Here is a 19,745-nt window from a genome sequence, read left to right as displayed (position 1 = left end):
GACAAAAAAAGGGGGAAAATTACACCCTCACAAGTTAAGATATATATATATATATGCACTGTTCATTTACACTCATTTCACAACAAAAAATGGAGCATGACTAAGATGGTGGGGTCTCTCCTTCATTGTTAATAAGATTAACAGAGACTTACAATCCGTGCAAACACACACATATATATCTGTACAAGATAATTTTACAGTGTCAAAAACCATCCCTCCACAATCTTGCTGTTGCAATCCACCTGCAGCACCCCCCGAGCCCCGACCACGCGTATTCTGCCACGTATCCGAGGTTGAGCTCTCGTTCGTCCTTGCAACACACTGGCGCAGCTGGCATTGTCATCTCGGTTAGTTTCTTCCTCTGTCAAAGTCATTCCAAGAGACCTGATCTGCCTGTGAACGAAAGGAGGATTCGACCACCATTCGCACTTGCTCTCATCAGCCATGGTTAATTAAGGATCTCAAGCGATCGTCTGGTAGCGTCCACGAAAGAAGGTGGCCTCCCGCATCCCCACTCAGTAACTGTTTTTGGTCGCTCGAAAGGTGAAGAGCCGTGACTGGGAATTTGTGGGACTTAAGCACCTTGTGTAGGATCAACCGATACTCGGGAAGTTTAGTTCCGAGTCCCAGGCCAGCTCTAGGGCTGGTGTTTTGTTTGGCTTTGCTCGACTCCTCGCTCGAAGAGTGAACCATCTTCCACACTTTGACTGCGCCACTTTGGTGACCGGATGCATACCACTGTGTATCGTGACAGTCTGAGAAAGTGCTACCTGTGAGGGAGAGGATGGAATCCGATGGGAGTTGTGATGTGTTCACCACTGCAAGGCAATCACCGTTGATGCTCCAAACAGCGAGTATCACGCCTGCTGCAGTCAAAATTTCTCCCGTCAGGTCATTCACGTAGATTGCTGATATCGGTGAAGGGAATTCAGGCAGCTGCCTCACGAAAACCAAAGAGCTCAGATCCCATATTATTACTGAGCAGTCCTCAGAGCCACTCACAATCATCATGTAGGGCTGGCTAACATGAAGGCAGGTGATTTTACCGGTATGACCACAAAGAGCCTTGTCCAACTGCAGTTGTTGAACTGCACGAGGTCCATCTTTGCCGAGTCTCCAAACACAGACTAAGCCGTCGTCAGCCCCAGTAACCAAACTCTGACCATCATGGGTCGCACCAACACACTGGATCTGGCTGCCCCCGTGAAGATTTTCGTGGGTAGAAAGAAGCCTTTCTTGATCATATGTCACGAATCTCAAGCTCCGATCAGGAAAACCCCATGCGACATTTTTAGAATACGTTCTTGGTTTAAGCAAATTATTTGCACCAGCAATAAGAATCTTGTCGCCAAAATTCACAATTTGAGATATAGGAGACGAGCTCTTGCGAATCTCATGAGGAACAAGCAGCGGAGAATGCCGAAGTGGGTGAGGGTGATGCCTTCTATCTGTTCGTCTCTTGACGTGGGGCTTCTGGAAGAGTTGTTTTGGTGTTTGTCCAAAGTGATTAATCTGTGCTAGTATTGAAGCTTTCATAGCCGGATCTGCAACTGAATCAATGTCAACACTGCCTTCGTAAGTATAATGGTAGAAGACGTTAACAGCTTCCTCGGCAGCCTGGAAAACACATTACACGCATCATCAGTTAATACCATATAAATATGAATAGAACATGAATGAGCTAACAGCTGAAGTTTTAGACATGACGACAGGTGATGCATATAGCAAAGTGTGTATACTAATTAATGCCAGTATAATGCAAGGCCTTCATTCACATGCAAAGAATCCGAAAACCCTCTAGGACCAAAAAAAGGTTCAGGTCGACTCAATATGAAACTCACTATCCTATTCTTCTAATCCAGATCCCAGATCCCAGATCCATAAATAGGGAGTGTGGATAATACATGAAGGATAATTCATAATTTAATCGAAAAATAAATATAACCCCAGAATAGACAAGGTTGATCACATATATTACAAGACCTCTTTATGCTAAAGATATAACAATGACACCAGCATGATAAAAAAAAAGGAGGAAGTAAATGTAGGACTATCCAAAAAATACGGTCATAATAAACATAACAAGAGTAAGAAGGAACTGCCGGTGATTGAATAAGTTTAAATTTTTATTTAACATTATCATGGAGAATATTCTAGCACACTCACCTTCCCTCTCTGTTTGTATCCGAAAATAAGATCTATCCAGTGATGCAGATGCTCTGAAACATAATCAGACTCCAAAGCTTCCCTGTGCTTCTTGATAAACTCCCTAGCACTGCCATTGGCCCATGGTGGCAAGACAACATCACCAACCTGTAGAAAGATTATTCTCTGTCAGCAAACTCAGATATAACTAATACAGGAGAAAGGTCAAACTGGGGACAAACTTCTCCAACTTTTTAAAATACATCCACGCACCTTCTCTCCTGATTGTTTCTCACCCAAGTCAAGCTCGAATCTGTTCTCCAGAAATTCAGGCATGTAGAAGAACTCTGGAATTAGTTCCTTGACATCGGAAGTGTTGCCTTTCCCAGCAGCACTCAACCACGTATCCCGTATACTGTTGAAAAGACGATCAGCGTGATCAAATTGTCCACCCTGCAACTTTTGGTTCTCTGTACTGAAGGGAGGCAGGCGTAGGAGGTAGAAGAGAACAATCCCGGCGCTAGAATAATGAGAACCATAATGGAACTTGGGGACCTCTGGATCATCCCAGCTATCGTATCTGTACGTGACATGGGAGAGATAGAGAGAGAGTATATTATAAAAAACATATTTATGTTTCAAGAATGGAGACGAGGAGCGAGAAATGAAGATATAGGATGACAACAAGATCAGGGAGTAAAGAATTTATAAAAGCACTGCCAACCTCTTCCTGAATTCCTCTTCTCCTTCTAATGATTGGCATCCCATTGGTTTATCAAGTTTCCGGAAAGTTTTTGGATCTGAGAAATTAAGGGTTTCACTGTCATAATCTTCCAGCACCCAAGGAAACACAGGATACTGCGTAAGATCACTGTATCCACGGCCAGCTAGTGTGTTGAGATGCATGATGTACTGAAAATTGCTAATTTCTCCATTTTGCCATCTCTTGGAGAAGGACTTTGCCATAACCTTGAATAGACGGCTACCTTCACTGCTATCTTGTTTGGTTGAACCAGAGATTGTGGAATCTAACCTGTAAATTATATATCATGAATGTTAGCTCAAACTCTGTTATTGAGAAAATGGTAAACATAACAGAACCATAAAGAATAGATTATTAAATATCTATTTGCATAAAATAACCAACAAAAAACACTACATAAAAGTTGTTACAGATAAGCTTGGGAAAGAAACAAAAGGAAAAAGCTACAATGACCAAAATCTCCACAAAGTAGAAGCAAAATCATACTCCCTCCGTCCCAAGTTACTTGAGTCGTATTCCTTTTTGGATTGTCCCAAGTTACTTGAGTAATTTCTATTTTTTTGGCTAAAAACAAAACATTTAATCTCACCTACTTTACTATTTCTTTTACTTTACTCTCTCTTCTTTCTCTTACTTTACTCTCTCCTCTACTTTATTTAACTCACTAAACACAACTTTCTTAAATCTCGTGCCAAAAAGAAATGCCTCAAGTAACGTGGGATGGAGGGAGTATTAGCCAATATATACCAGGATAGTTTCAGACAGCCATATTAGCCAATACTCATATACCAGGAGTGTTTCAGACAGCCATATAAACAAGCATCATCCTAGTGAATACTTTTGTAGCATCAAGTGGGCATCGGAGCACTAATTTGTGAAAAAGAACATATCCAGCAAGATTTTCTTAAGGAAATCAAATCCAGAATTGTGTTTCTATCCCGACAGCCACCAATTCAGCAAAGAATAATCAGAAGCTGACACAAATAAAACTCAGAACTTTTTAAACATACTTGTAAGGCAGTGACAGTCATGATCCAACCTAAAATGGAACCTCTCTCCAAACATTCTCTGGTAGCTAAGAGTATCTGGTCACAACAAAGTATTGACATCTCCAGAAATAAAAGTTATAGCAAAAAGTTAAAGAACTGTTTAGACTATTTTTCTTAATTGTTGCCTGTAAGATCTTCAGAAAAACATCACTGTATACAAACATAATGGACCCCTAGCTAGCCAAATTAGTTATAGTAACAAAATCAACAGGCTGCCCATAGAAGCAGTAATGAAGCCAGGTCAAAAAGTAAAGTAAGGAGCCACTGAGACAGAAAAAGTTAATAACTTACATGCTGTTCCTAGGTAGATTCATGGCTACCAGATTTCTGAAAACTTCTTCTCGTTCTTTTTTGTGGAAAACCAATAGGTCATTGCAACCATCCATGCTGAAAATCTCAATGGCAACTGGCCGAAGCTGATAATCACGCTTTAGAAGCTCATGGACACTGTCAAGCTTCCACATATGCCAAAGATGAGGCACATTACCACTACTCCCCACTTTTTCCTTTCCCCAGGCACCACCATTGTATGCCCAGGCCTTAGCCCCAGCATAAGCTTTCACTGTAGAACTCCACGACAGAGTTGATTTGGATTGAGAATCCATGCAAATGGAAAAATCTTTCTTTACACCCAAAGCCTGATCAATGACAGAGAGGTCATCTTCGCTCTCTTTTTCGCATATACACCCAGAATCATCAACGTAAAAGTTCTCAATGACATACAGGGACAATTCTCCTATCAGAAATATGCCATCATGTTTGTCAAGGCCCACAACCCTTTCACAATTGTATTTATACTTGATCCTTTCTAATGGTTCGAGATATGGTCTGATCAAGTGTTCACCATTATCATTTAGTTCTTTATCTGATTTATCCTCTGCGACTCTGCCTTCATCAATTCTTGCAGAAGAAGATTGCCTTGGAGAGCCTAACTCAGACTTTCCAGGAACACTTTCAGCTCTTATAGTTGATCCAGCACTTGACTTGACACCAAATTCTGTAGCTGAATGCAGACTTGCTTCATTTATGCTACTATCACGATCATCGTTCCATCCGACCCCCGAAAAGGCTATATCCCTAGCATCTTCTGATTCTCTGAAAGTTGATGCATCATATAATTCAGAACTAAAAGATTCATCATTTGGCTTCGCAGTTAATAATCGTAAAAAAGAATCTGATTCAGTATCAGAGGCATGATCTCCATCTTCAATTTTCTCCTTGGACAGTTCTCCTTCCTCTAACAGAAATTGTGCATTCAGAACATTTTCAATTGTATCAATCTTTAGTTTACACCGTTCAAGCTTTTTCCGCATCCTATATGGGCCTTCAATGGGGCAAAGATACCACTCAGGCTCCTCCTCACTCATAGAAGATCTGCTGATCGGATATATTCCTCGCTCATGCACAAGTTGTTGGAGGTGAGTTTGCCACTCACTTTCGGCGTGAAGCACCCATCCATACTTATCCTGACGGATAACACGCAGCTCAGTAGCCATGGCATCACGAACCAATTCAAGTGCAATTCTCCGTTCATTCACCTGCTCCCAATGTTTATGCTCCACTTTTGATGTATCCCTTGTTTTTTTGGCCATATCTCTTTTACGACGACTATCCATGCCCTTTATCCTAACTCCAGGAAACTTTGCTGACCCTGTAATATATTGTACCCACATAATGGCAGCACACTGTTCCAACACTTTATTAACAATTGGCTGAGAATTATGAAACCAATCAAAAAATCCAGGTAAGTTTCCAGTCAAAAGCTTATCAAAACCACCATGCAAAACATCCAATGAAGATCCTTGGTTATGTTTAGAAACAAAAAACTCTTCAAGTGCGGCCCTTCGATGTATCAAAAGATACTTGAGAATATCAACAGCTGCATTTTGGACATTCTGCCTATGATCGTGGAGAAGGGATATTAAATTTATGCAAAGACAGCAGTTCAGATCCGTCTCAAGATTACTGGGACAAAATATTATTCTCCTGTGAGCAACCAGTAACTGCAACACAGTGAAAATGTCAACCCCTTCTTCCTCTGGTGATGGATACACAAACAATCTTTTCTTGGGCTCATTCAGCAGGCCCAGGCGCGAAAGAAGATCATCTTCCCCTATGGTGAGTAAGAACGATGGAAGGAAACAGAACAGTATCATGCGATTTGTATTCTTAAAGAGAGCATGTATGTAAGTATCAAGTTGTCTGCTTCCTCTCCCAATAGAAAGGAGCCTGCCAGTTGGAACTGTTTCTTCAATGCGTCCATCTTTATTTGCCAACTGCAACATGGATAACAGAAACTCCAGAGTCTTCAATACACTAGATGGCTGAGGAAAAGCTCCCATGTATACACGATCGACTATCATCCAGGACAGTGCATCCAGATTTAAGGACCACCTGGTCTTATCTAACTTCTTCTCATCTTCCTCATCATCACGCAAGAGACGTCTCTCAAGAAAGTTCATTACTCTAGCAAGGCATAAGCCCTGAAAAACTAAAACAGATTCAGCATCAGCATACTGAGGTACACTTTCCAGCACAGTTTCAACAACTGATGCAGCTTTCATTTGCTCAGTGAGAAAATCAGCAAGAACTTCTGCTACAAAATCTAATACTGCAGTGGCACCAGCAGAACATGGACCACCTCCATAACCACAATCATCAACTTCCAGCAGAAGCATCGGACTGATTGCTAACATGTTTGTATCAGGTTTAGTCTGATCAGAAGGCTTAAAATCTGGAGTGAGATAGGTATCATTCAATGATACATAAGAATCCATGGATCGAGCTGACTGGGATCTTCGATCAATTCGACTGGAACTCCCCAGCCAAGATGTCAAAGCTAAAACTGGAGAAGAAGAAGAGGTTGGCGAGATCATGGAATTAGCTTTTTCAGACATAATAGGAGATTCCAGCATAGTGGAAGACAAAGTACTATGCAAATCCTTTTGATGACTAGGATCTGATGTACTTTTTATATCATGAAAACTGAGCTCATTGCTGCCAGAAGTAGCATGGGAGGCCTGCTCAACTGCTTCAACATCAATGTTCCTCACTACTTGTGCATCTTCTTTCAGTGGCTGGTATTGTGTTTCCACAGTACCAATATCTGGTTTTTCACTAGCCACAATATTTGGGAAAACATGAATATCCTCTGAACTAGCACTAGCATTCCCATGGGCAAAGCTCCCTATGCTAATAGAGGTCTTTGCTGAAAGCTCATGTTCTTGAGGCAAGCTCGAAAAGGTATTGTGGGAGCTAGTGCCATCTTCTTCACCATCATTCAGATTCTTGTCTTCTGTTTTTACAGAAATTTTCTTGGCCATTCTCACAGCATGTGCAGCCCTGGATTAACAAACAGAAACATAGTTAGCCAAAAATAAAACAGGCACAGGCACGATAAGTTGATGAAATCAAATGCTGCATGCATCAAATGTAACATATATCTGCATATTATGGATTATGAATGAGGCTAGGCATGAAAATATGTCTGAGACCTGACACAGGAAAAATAGAGGTCGATGCAGATTTCAAGAAACTCCACACGTCTGCAGACAGCAGAAAAGGGAAGACACATTTTTGCAAGATCAACCATGAATCTGAGAACTGAAGTGGCAGCAGCAGGCGCTGATGCCTCTCCACCCATCAAGCGAGCAGCATAAGTTTTGTGCATGAGAGCTTCACCTTGGAGCTCCCCAGACATGTCCACATGTTCATCCGTGAGTTCTGCTACAAGGCTAGCACTAACATGAGAAATATTTCCGGTTTGATAGGCAAGTGTTGATTGCTTGCACAACCTATCAAATGTTGATTTTGCCATGGCAATAACAGATTCGAGAAGTTCTACAAATTTCAACTCTATGTAGCTACTGTCACTTGGCATGAGTGCGTGAAAGTCAAGCATGCGCACTTCTGGCAATCTCGGATATACAGGCTTCCCAAATATCAGACAAAACAAAATGTAATATATATCAGGAGAATCGTAGAAACTTGGGAGCACCCTTGCCAAACCTTGATAGCCTCCACTTGCCCGAAATTTAAGTGCAAATGTAGGAGATGATGTCAGACACACACCCAAAAGAGTCGTGATCCACCTCATGCTGGTAGGATGAACAGCCTCATCAAGAAAATAAGTGATTAATTTTGACGAAACCAATTTATGCCATTGCTCAAGTAACTCCTCTGAGTGAATTGTCACCTGAAGATCAATTAGCATCTCAAGTAACATATTTCTTACAATGATGTGCTTCCCCATTGCTTCTCGCATAATATGAACACGCGATGTTAGCTCAGGAGGATCGAATGTCATAATCACGAACCTCACAACTAGCTCCAATTCAGAAGGAAGAAACCCATCCTCCAAAATGACACCCAGCAGAACAACCAACTTTTCTAGCACTGGCACTTCAACATCGCCCCTCTGCAGGGTAACCAGCAAATGCTGAACAAGATTAATTCTACGAAGAATTGTCAGATTGTGATTTCTGTACCAATGCATGGAGACAAGATGCTCTAGAAATCCAAGTAAAGAAATTTGGATTGGGACTGGAGCTCTCACCCAAAGGGTCCAATCCAGCAACACATGCTCAACCATATCAGCATTAGACAGAACAATGCAATTAGATGTAACTGTCTGCATGTCTGTATTTTCCAACTCTGATATATGACTGAATGAATCTTTTGTTGCAGAAAAGTCATCAATATCCCCTGGAGACCCAACTGACGAAAATTCATCACGGAACTTTGATAAAGTAATATCATTAAAGCTGGACTCATTAATGGTGCCTGCTGGTGAGAGGTTGTTATGCACCGTTTCAATTTTTCTTGGTTCAGAGAATGAAGCCTCACATGCGGCAATTTGGAAAAAGATCTCAAGTGAATGCATGTCGAACAATGACATTTTGCGCTGAAGAAAAAGAGCTAGCAAGTGGTATCCTCGGTACTTCTGCATGTCTTTGACGTTCTGAGGGTTCTGATGAAGCGCACATGCAAGCAATGTCAACGACATGTGAAGCATGTCCCTTGTTTCAGCAGCTTCAACAAGTGCAAGTACAACGGACATGCCACCGATGGGGCGTATAGTATCACCAATGACACATTGCTTACAAACATAAATATCTCCAACAAGTCTGCCAAAGCGTGGTATCCCTGGAAGAAATCCATATAAATGTTTAAAACTTTAGCATAAAATGTTATAATCAAACAATTAGCAGAGCAGTACTATGGTATTATATGTGTATATTAGAAATGAGTAGACAAATTACGTCATCTTACGAATGAAATGAACTATATTAACTTACTCACCCCCTATAGGAGAAGCGGCAACTGAAAGAGGATCGACTAGATTGAGCATGGATAAGGTTCCAGATGCTCTGAACATTTCTGTACTCGTCCCATCAAATGCAAATATCAGTTTCTTGCCCCACAAATGCAGTGATAGGTTTCCTAATTTATCAGAATCCCAAACAATTCCACTTTGATCCACTTTAGTGACACCTTGTTTGCCAGCACTCTCAGGCTTTTGCTTGTTAGCAGTCAAAGGCAAGTCTGTGTCTAGAGAATCTAAAATAGCCATACTGCCCCCTCCACATGCCTGATTTGGAACAAATTGCAACAGGTTGCTATCCTGGAAAAGCCCTCTATATCCCCTTCCAAGAATGTACATAAAACATATGGAACCTGGTGAAAGTACCTCTTCAAATAGGTAGCAAGATCTGAGTTTCCATGACAAATCATTAACCTTGGCACAGGCGACTGGTGTCCCAATATTTACCTGTAGAGACTTACCCGCAGGAGAGGGAGAGTATCCAAGTTTCCCAGTGTGCCTCAGTTTTCCATTAACATATACATAAGCTACACTAGCTTGAAATAGCCCAGCCAAAGCATTTGGTTTGCTGTGCACAACTGCTAGGTGATGCCACCTACCCTCCTCCATTTCTAGCCCAGAAAAGGTCAAGGAGGAAGTGTTACTTGTCGCAAGGGTTATAAGTCCATCATCCTGCAAAAGTAATTCTGCATAAAAAGTATTTCCATTTTCAACAGACCCAACAGAGAATATTCGAAGAACTTGGGATCCAAGTTGCTGTCCTATTGATGAGCCGCGCCTTCTAGAATAATTAGCTTTAGGAGCTTCAGTCTCCCTAGCTGATGACTTCAGAAAATTTCGGAATTGAAACCAGCACACAAAAGAATAACCAGCAGCTGGAGGCCATGACCTTTCCCCTAATGGCACTTGTATGGAAGCATGTCCAGACTTGCTCATGTCCAACTCTACAAAAGGCGCAAGAGATACATCGTCTGAGCCCATATCTTCTAGAAGGATCAATCTCTCCATCATTTCAACAAGACAGCGACCAGAACTTTTCACTCTCATTTGAAATATATATCTGATAAGAATTCTAAGTTCTGGAACTGATAGCCTGTCAAAATTTTGCAACCATAGATTATTTTAGTTTGATATTCAATGAATCGCCTAACAGAAATACAGATGCATCCCTGCCCAAATTAGTCAGTGCCATTACCTGTAGGCACCAAGGACTTCAACAATCTTCAAAGAATGGGAAACTAAAGGAGAAGCACTAGAAATGAAGGGATAAATAGTCTCCAAAAGAAGTTGTACACAACCTAGCAGCAGAGGAACAAAAAATTATTATATGTGATCACTACAATCAGCCTAATAAACAAATTTAAACTTGACTTCGAAGATTCGCACCTACAGATGTGAGGTTTTCTTTATTGAAGGAGCTACCACAAGCAAGTTTTTCAATAAGGTTAAGCAATTCAAGTTGCACCTTTGGAGTGCACCGCAATAAGGCGCGTATGAGCACTCTGATAGCAGCAGCATTGTACACACGTTCCTTTTCAGGAATGAAGGAACCTGATGGTGTAATCAAAGGAAAACTAGTTGTTTCATTTTGCATCTCACTAGTTACTGTTGCTGCATCAGATGTTAAAAATGGTGGAAGAACTAACTCTACAGCAAGTTCCAGAAACAATTGTATGACTTGGCGTTCATAGTCAACACAAATGAGTCCAGAATCACATAAAAGATCAGAAAAGGTATGTGATGCCAATATTGTGTGCAGTCTCATCCGATTCACCGCGTTACCAGAAACCCCTGCTGTCATCGCACGCATCACATATGTAAACACCTTGGCCCTTGTAGACATCAATCGCTGGATTTTCTGTTCACCGTCATTCTGAAAAGCGTGAAGTGTGGATAATAAAAGAGAAAACCCAGTTGCTTCGCCAAAAACCCTCTGAGCTGAGCCATTAACTCCTAATATGCGCCATAATGTTCCAAAAGCATCACATTTTGCATCATCTCTAAGTGTGTATTGAGAACCCGAATCACTTGTGACCATTCCACTTTTCAAAATTTCAACCACAGTACCCAATTCTTCCGAATGAGCCTGATAGCATATGGGGGTAAGGCAAAATTAATACAGTAGGTTTAGTTAATTAAAAGAAAGAGCACATTGGTTTCTTGAAACATCAGAAGTTATACACCTAAAATATGTTTCACTTGGATCATAGCATACGAAAATACATTACTGCAAGCTTTAGATGATTTGTTCCAACATGACTAAGACAATATGTCTTGACACCAATGAACTGCCAGAACATCATCCACAAGCAGCAATTAATCTCAATGAATGATTTCAACCTAACTCATCATAAGCAAATGGAAGACATAGTGCTTTTAAGAATGTATAATGTAGCCATGGATATGCTAACTTTGAAGAGAACTCTAATTAGACTAATATGAGTGGTTACCATACATGTCAATTTTCTCTGCACTCCCTAAGGCTAAAACCACAGGTGCAAATTAGTAAACGGGCTCAGAGATACAAAAGATGTGTCCCATTAACCATCTTACACGGCCAATTAAAAAAAGTAAACTTTAAGGCATCGTCTATGTTATACCTGATGATTGATCCTGAGGACATACAAAAATAATTATACGGCATAGTTAACACCGACATATCAAATTTCACATGTGAAATGGACATGCATAATTCTTATTTTAACAATAGAGACAAGAACTTCATCAAAGTTTAAAACTAAAGCACTAAGGTACTAAAATATTTTTGAAAAATGCATAAAGAACTTTCTTACTTGTTTGACATCCTCGGTTATCAAACATGACAAAACCCTCAGGGTACCAGGGCGGTGTACATCAGAGGCCAAAAGAGGAAGTATAACAGAGACACCATTAGCAGAACGAAATGTTGCTTGATTAGCTTCTGCTTTCTTTAATAACGAGACTAAACAATCCCAAGCAGCAGAGATCGTCCCTTCTACCTCAAAAAGAGGGAATTTCCCAGAACCGGATTCTAAGAGTCTTGGTGAAGAAAGAATTGCACCCTCTATGTCCAAGTGCTTGTTGAAGCTGCTAGGGCTAGTTTTTCTCTCCAGTTGACCATGAGCACCAATTAGCTGCTCAGTCCCCAGGAAAAATTTATGCTGCTTTAGATCATCCAATAGAAACTCCAACATACCAAGTTCTCTTAGGATTTTCTTGTACTGTTGGTCAAATGATAGGAGTTTCACAAGAAAGGACAGAATTGTCTGATTCAGTTCAGCAGATCGTTTTTGCTGCAATAAGCAGCAAAGAGATAGCAACTCTTGTTCAGGGATGATATTCACTACAGTAACTGCATATTCAAGAATTTTCAAGATTATCTCTTGTAAAGACAAAGGAAAACCAGCCATGTTTTGGATCAAGAGGGGAACAGTTCTCAATTGCTGACACATTTTGTAGTTTTCAGGATGGCCTGAGAATATCTTAAAAATTCTATTCAACACTTCGGTCTGCAGTTCTGTACTTTCTGCTTTAATTAAAATGTCCTGCAGCATTTGTACGGCTTCTAAATCTCTTACTTGGCTGTCATCCTTCTCCCAAATGTCCTCCACTGCTCTATCACTAGATGATGTGTGGCCTTTTCCATGCTTGCTTGTCTTTATATTAGAACTTTTTGAAGCTTCTGAGGGACCTATCTGGGAAAAATTAATAATGACATCAAGGAGCCTACAAAGTGTTGGTGAGAGACTGTGCGGTGAGTTCTTTAATACTACTTCTTCGATTGAGCTCCTTCCATCCACCCCCTCATCTTCATGTAAACTGCCTGAAGAAGAATCTTCAGATGTCATTGAATTGAAAGTCTGGCCAGATCGATTTTTTGACAGAGTCAAGGCAAAATGAACCAGGAACTGATAGCCATGAGCATTGTGAATATCCTCTCTGAGCCTGATACCACCAGCCTCTACACGAAAATGAAAAAAGATTAAAGAGAATGCGAAATCTATTTGAGCAGTTCAGTATCTGAGTGAGAATCCATGGTGTCTAGTTAGATCACACCACACTTCTCACTCAAGCTATACTATTATCCATCTTTAGTAATAAAGAAAGCCAAATTTTGGACAATTCAAGAATCGATGCAATCTCACCCATTCAGTTAAGAAGAAACGAATATTTTATGTTCATGTCAGTTTATAAGAAAACATATACAGTACAATCTTACCAGGTCTGTAAGATAAGTCCACACATTCAAGAAGCAAGTCTACAATGCCCATAGTGTAGGCTGGATCCCCGCAATCTGGGTTGAAATCCTTCACGGCCATTAGGAGAACTTTAATCTGCCAAACAGAAAGAGAACAAGCAGCTTTATTATTAAAAGCTAGATTATACTATATATTATTAAGGGAATCAATAAAAGAAGTGACCAAAAGGAATCAAAGGAGCAGAGAGCGCTATTTGAATGAAATTTAGTAACATTTTCCTTTCACATGTAAATTGTAATCATGTATACCAACTCTGCCATAAACAAGATGCAATCTGTAGTCATTATTATTTGGCAACAGGAATGAGCTTGGCATGGCAATTTAGGTATCATATGAAAATATTAAAAATCTAGTGCAGACATTTGAAAAAATACTTGGTAAAGGGAGTCGGATAATACAAAGTATTGGGTGGTAGCATTTTCCTATCGAAATATGAAGCCATAATTCTCACAATCTTTAATGGAATAGCATAATGATATGATATACAGAGAAAAGATTCATTCTATAAGCGACACCATAAGACTCTTCTCTACATTATTCTCTCTCTTACTTTACTCTCTCTCTCCACTCTAACTATTAAATATCATTTTCCCAAAACTGAGTGCTTAAAAGAAGCGCCTCGCTTATGGTGGGACAGAGGGAGTAATTGATTGTAATTTGCTGTCATTTTTAATAGAGAGAAAGGTATGCCAAGTATTTATTGTAGTAGATGGACAAGAGAGAATATAGGTATTCAAGGTTTCATTGTGTGATAGTAAATGGGAGTAATGCATCTATGACTGACATTCAGAGTTAATATCAAACTGCCTCCAAAAAAATAAGTAATAATTAATTAGTTAATTCACAGAAACTAATTCCGAAGACTGTCATCTTTCAGTGATTGAAGAGATTTAACCAAATACACAACAAATATCATTTCAAGAGGAATACAATAATTACACGTTCTTATGTCTTCTTAATTCAACAAACCAAAAGACATAATATGATTGGCAACAAAAAAATGAAGATGCATGCTAAAAATAAATTATGTGCACATATATATACCAGATGATGCTTGCGTATGTACTTGGCAGTGCAACCATTGTCGTTAACCAAAAGAAGACTGAGGATCTGCAATTATAAGCCAGTTAGTCATCAGTTGTCCACTTTTATGTGCAAATAACTCGTCACTATTCCAACACCAGATGAAATTTTCTGTTACCTGCATAGCATGTCTATGAAGCTGAATGGCATGCAGAGGAACTAGACCTTCTTTGAATTGAGAGAAAACCACCAAAGAACCATTGGCAACCATGTTAAACAGTAATTGAAGTGAGTTATCTTCTATCAGACTTTGAGCAGCTAAAGGATGGCTAGCCAATGCTTTCATAATATGTACAACACTGCCTTCAACCTGACAAAAACGTTGGCAGGGTAAGTATTCTCAAGATCATAAATAAGGCCCCTGTTTATTAAGCAACTAAAATAACCAGGAAAATACCTCCCCAGTTAGTGGATATGTTCTGATCATAAGGTGACACAGAAATGAAAAATATAATATTTGAATCATGGGCATCAAATTATATTACAACCAAATAAGTACAGTAGAAAGCAAGAGGCACCAAAGTATATAATATTGATTTTGTCAGCAACAATCTCCAACAATTCAAAGAATCAACAAATAAACATGCAGGAAAAGAGGGGGGGCGGGGGGAGGACACAATTTGTTTTACTGTTACAAACATAACAGAACAAAAACAAACTACAAAGCTGCAGTATATACAAAGAATGAAATAGGTCGACTAAAATGGCATAAAATGCAGGAAAGTCAAATATTCAACATGCAGGAGATAGTTGAGAGTTTCAATATAATCAATCTATTAAATGAAGAAGACAACAAATCCTTATTGAAAAAAATTCTTGGAACCTGTTGAACAGCTATTAAATTAACATTAAAAAACACTATCACTAGCACATACCAACACCAGAAAATGTAAATGGAGTAGCTACTTCAAATGCTACAACGTAATACAATAAACTAAAAAATACAAAAATGAAATGTCGAAAATACAACCTCAAGCTTGCGAGCAGGTCTGGTTCCGTCATCATTTTCATCAAATGTAGACAAGTCTTCGTTGTGATTTGACTTTTTTAAATGACTGCTACCATCAGGAGCAAGAAGAGTATTTAGGACATGAATAAGACAGCAAAAGATCCCAGAATCAAGAAATGATTGTTTATCAACTGGCTGCAATCACAAAATCATCAAAAGCATAAGCAACAAAAAAGTGAACTGAATCAACTGATAGAGATAATAAGAAGAATAAGGTCCACTTGCACTAGTAATTATAACTCAAAGTTTATCCCCAGTAACATGTTCAGCAGCGCAACATGTGGAAAAGATACACTCCACTAACAAATATAACAGCCTAATTTGCCACATACAAAATCCAAAAATTCACAATGGCTTTTTAGCATCAAAGTCACAAATGGAACGTAAAGCATATGTATTAGACTGCCTGGGGTGCCAAAACTTGGGAACTTTGAAATTTGAATACCAATGTTGTGGCAACTTTATCATAGAAATAACCAATTTGACTTTATCCTAGATATTCAAAAATGTAGCATCAAGAAATCGAGAAAGAAAGTAAAAGCCAAACTATTCTATTGAAATCTTCATATGGATCAGTTAACAAACCCCGGAAACAAGGACTTCCACTGCATGTAACAGATTTGCACCAGGTGCAATGCCATCCTGCAGTGAATTATGAGCATAAGTGACTGAAGAACGTGACTCCACCAAAATAGGATTACCTTGTACTTGTACATCTGAAAATACCTTGGTAATTTCTGAGAAAAATAATAAAACTTTCTCAGCTTCCAGAGCTCTCGTTTTACTGCTAAACTTCAGCTTGTCTACATCAGTTACAAAAGCCCTTCCCACAACAAACGAAAAAATGTGCGTCTCTACCAATCTGCATTAATTGCAGTCAGGATATAAAATATTAGCATCCTCTTGAGCTCACAAGTATAACTCTAAGAGCAAGAGAAAAACAATTGTTGTGAATACGCTCCATAATGATTAACCATATTAATTTTAGTCAAATAGTGCATCACCAGGAATTCTGTAAACATCTGGAGAAGATAACGAACAGTTTCACGCAATATAGAAAAACATACTGAAAGATCTCAGGACTAGTTTCCATGATGTGTTGATTTCATTGTACTATATTAACATTCGCAGAGTGTGACATTTAAGCTTTCTAAAACATATAAACAAATCTTGTTTTAAATTTGGTTCTTCATAAACCTAATAAATTGGCAGCAAAGCAATATTTTCAACGTCTCAGGCAGTAGAAATGTCCATCCAGTCAAATGTATTTTGAATTATATCCACGTGAAATTAAATGAAGAAAAGTCTCTCTTACATGGAAATTAATTGGGCAACATTTTTGTGTTCCCTCTCTAATCTACAAAAAATTTCTACAGTCCATGTCAAGGCCCTCTCCTTTTCCTGTGACAGAAAATTAAATGATGAATATATCAACAGTGGTGATAGTATTGGTAAGTTCAGTAGGAACACACAACAAAAATACAACAATAAATAAAGCTAGACACATTCTTATGACATGTATCCGCACCTTTTCGGAATTGGAGGAACGAAACACTTCCCAGCATCTCTTGAAATCCAATTCCAGTTCATCTTTGTCTCGGCTTTGAGGGAAAAAAAATGAAAGAAATTTATCACTTTCTCTAGTCAAAAATCCACATACGCAATCAGAAAATCCAAAAAAAAAAAGTAAATGTGGAGGCTCTAAAAGAGTAACATAAATAGTATGATAATCTGCCATATTTAGTTGCATATTTTATAAGAAAACTATAGTACGAAGAAAAGCCAACCGAGGAAAAGAAATATGTACTAATAATTACTAATCTCAGTATTTCCAGTTCTCAATCTACCACTATTCTTTCAACTAGTACCTCAAAAAATCAACTAAAGCCCCAATTAAGATTACCAAATATTGTATTCATAAAACATTAGTGTCATTCATGAATTGTTAACTACATCTTCAATCTCTACCATACATCATCCCATGATTCTTACACTCTGCCAATCTCCTATTTCTTTGTACCCATTCCGGACCAAAAATTGTATGACAGTGATTCCGTAATAATCCGCCACTTTTGCTAATACTGTTCCGTGATTCCAATACCATTGGTAGCTCCTTAAACACTCTACCTACAAATAGAGTCTAAATGTGTGGTCTTGATCCTCTAATGTGTTAGTATTACACTTTAGTCACATATTCCTTAAGAATAACCTTCTTATTCTGAGCAAATGTTATAAAATGTCCAACCATAAGTACCATAAAGTATAATTAAAAAAATCCTTAATGTGACAACATGGGAATGGTAATATAGTACGTTTTATCAGAGCAATATACTGCAATTTAAAAGTTCAATGCATAGGCTTGCATCCATAAAACAGTCGATCCTGCAATGCAGTTCTCTGTGGGAATTTAATTTACAATGGAAACAAACAAACACCTCTATTGCATAACAATATAACATATCCTAGATGTGTTTAATATCAAAGGGTTTTCCACTTTGACATTTGACACCACCACTAAAGAGCATATATATTTCCTAAACGAAAGCACAACAAAGCAAAGTAGTGGCCAAAGTACAGCAGTTCAAATTCACCATCACTTTCATCAAAATAATATGGTGCACAGACCTCTTTCTCCAATGTAACCTAGATGTAAAGAGGAAGTGTAACAACTCAGCATATATCGCCAATATTTGTGCACTTAAAGTAGTCGTATTCAGTACACTGATTAAGCGGTTATCCTCATCAATAACTAGCAGACTCCAACAAAAATAACTAAAACCTCTACTCCAAATTAGCATAGAAGAAATTTTAAAGGGGAATCAGCTGATCACAACGTATTCATATCTAACCATCACTTTCATCAAAATAATATGGTGCACAGACCTCTTTCTCCAATGTAACCTAGATGTAAAGAGGAAGTGTAACAACTCAGCATATATCGCCAATATTTGTGCACTTAAAGTAGTCGTATTCAGTACACTGATTAAGCGGTTATCCTCATCAATAACTAGCAGACTCCAATAAAAATAACTAAAACCTCTACTCCAAATTAGCATAGAAGAAATTTTAAAGGGGAATCAGCTGATCACAACGTATTCATATCTAACCACCTAAACTATTGTTGGTAGCTCCTTGAGCTCACAATACTGCAGCCAAAATTACGATAACATAAAACCAGGAGAGAAAAAAAAGAAGATAAAAGTGAGAGACTCGGTCAAAGTTCCTCGTTGGAATAGAAATCGAACCTTAAAGGCGATGCAAATGACCAATAGTCTGGGCTGGTCGGCGACAACAAATCGTTAGCATTACTGCTGCTGCTGCTGATTCTATCCCTCGGGGGCGGCGGGGATGGAGTTGTTGGTGCCGATGCCGGAGGCGATGAAAGACCGACTTTTTCCTTGAAGTCTTTAAGCAATGTTACCCATTTCATCGTTTTGTTTCCACTTGAATTTCCGAACATATATGAGCAGATGTCTCAACTAATTGGAAAAGATGATAAAAATATGTCAAACAAGGCAGCTCTCTCATCCGAGAGCCAATATTTCAATTTTACCAAACATCAACAATCAGATCTCAAACACGAACCCTTCTAGACATAAGCTAGAAGGATCTCCCAGCTCATCCCCCAGATTTATTTCCACAAATAAACGATTCGATACAGCCAAATCCAAAACCAAAACAAAATGCGATCAACTGGTGACGGATTAGGGATTAAGAGCGGCAGGATCCGAGTTGTGAATATATCCAATCGCTTCCTTCTAATTGAGAGAAACAAATCTAATTATGTGTGCTGGATTAATCAATCCGTGGACAATCGAAAATGCCAGTCAAACAATTTTCTGATAGATGATCGAGGCGGTCTTGAATCTTAGATTTTGCCCTAGAAATTGGGAGTTGAAAAGAAAAAGCTTAGAGCAAAAGAGAAGAAGAAAGGAAATGCAGCGTGTTTTCTCTGTTGTTTCGGACGGCCTCTCGCGCCTTGTTTCTCGCTCTATATCTCTGACATGTTTCTTTCTCTCTCTAAAATTACTTTAATGTAAATAATATTAGCACCTCTTTATTTTCGCTCTATTTTTCAATTCTAGGCTTAATCTTAAACCCGCGTCCCTACCTTTAAAACTCTCGATATTCCACG

At 38.9% G+C, this 19,745-nt stretch overlaps 1 protein-coding gene across 2 annotated transcripts; it reads right to left on the bottom strand.

The window, feature by feature from the left end:
* Window positions 1-19: 19 nt before the first annotated feature.
* LOC125223085 (protein SPIRRIG-like) lies at window positions 20-19,653 on the bottom strand. 2 transcript variants are annotated; one of them, XM_048126053.1, is made up of 19 exons: window positions 18,856-19,643; window positions 17,139-17,211; window positions 16,926-17,011; window positions 16,337-16,472; window positions 16,196-16,252; window positions 15,572-15,745; window positions 14,720-14,911; window positions 14,563-14,628; window positions 13,479-13,593; window positions 12,073-13,220; window positions 10,667-11,366; window positions 10,476-10,578; window positions 9,259-10,373; window positions 7,452-9,102; window positions 4,249-7,299; window positions 2,870-3,178; window positions 2,419-2,725; window positions 2,167-2,313; window positions 20-1,617 (listed from the first exon to the last, which is right to left on the bottom strand). In XM_048126053.1, the coding sequence occupies exons 1-19, from the start codon at window positions 19,068-19,070 to the stop codon at window positions 439-441; spliced, it is 10,824 nt and encodes a 3,607-aa protein (XP_047982010.1). In that variant the 5' UTR covers window positions 19,071-19,643; the 3' UTR covers window positions 20-438. The 2 variants fall into 2 exon arrangements, with proteins under 2 accessions (XP_047982010.1, XP_047982012.1); XM_048126055.1 differs by lacking the exons at window positions 20-1,617; window positions 2,167-2,313; window positions 2,419-2,725; window positions 2,870-3,178 and adding an exon at window positions 3,917-3,993 and having other exon boundaries at window positions 18,856-19,653.
* Window positions 19,654-19,745: the final 92 nt, after the last annotated feature.

This window comes from Salvia hispanica, chromosome 4, assembly GCF_023119035.1.
Source record: "Salvia hispanica cultivar TCC Black 2014 chromosome 4, UniMelb_Shisp_WGS_1.0, whole genome shotgun sequence".
Classification (NCBI taxonomy): domain Eukaryota; kingdom Viridiplantae; phylum Streptophyta; class Magnoliopsida; order Lamiales; family Lamiaceae; genus Salvia; species Salvia hispanica.
Note: the sequence above shows the minus strand (reverse complement) of the source record. Positions and strands in the feature narration are given on the sequence as shown.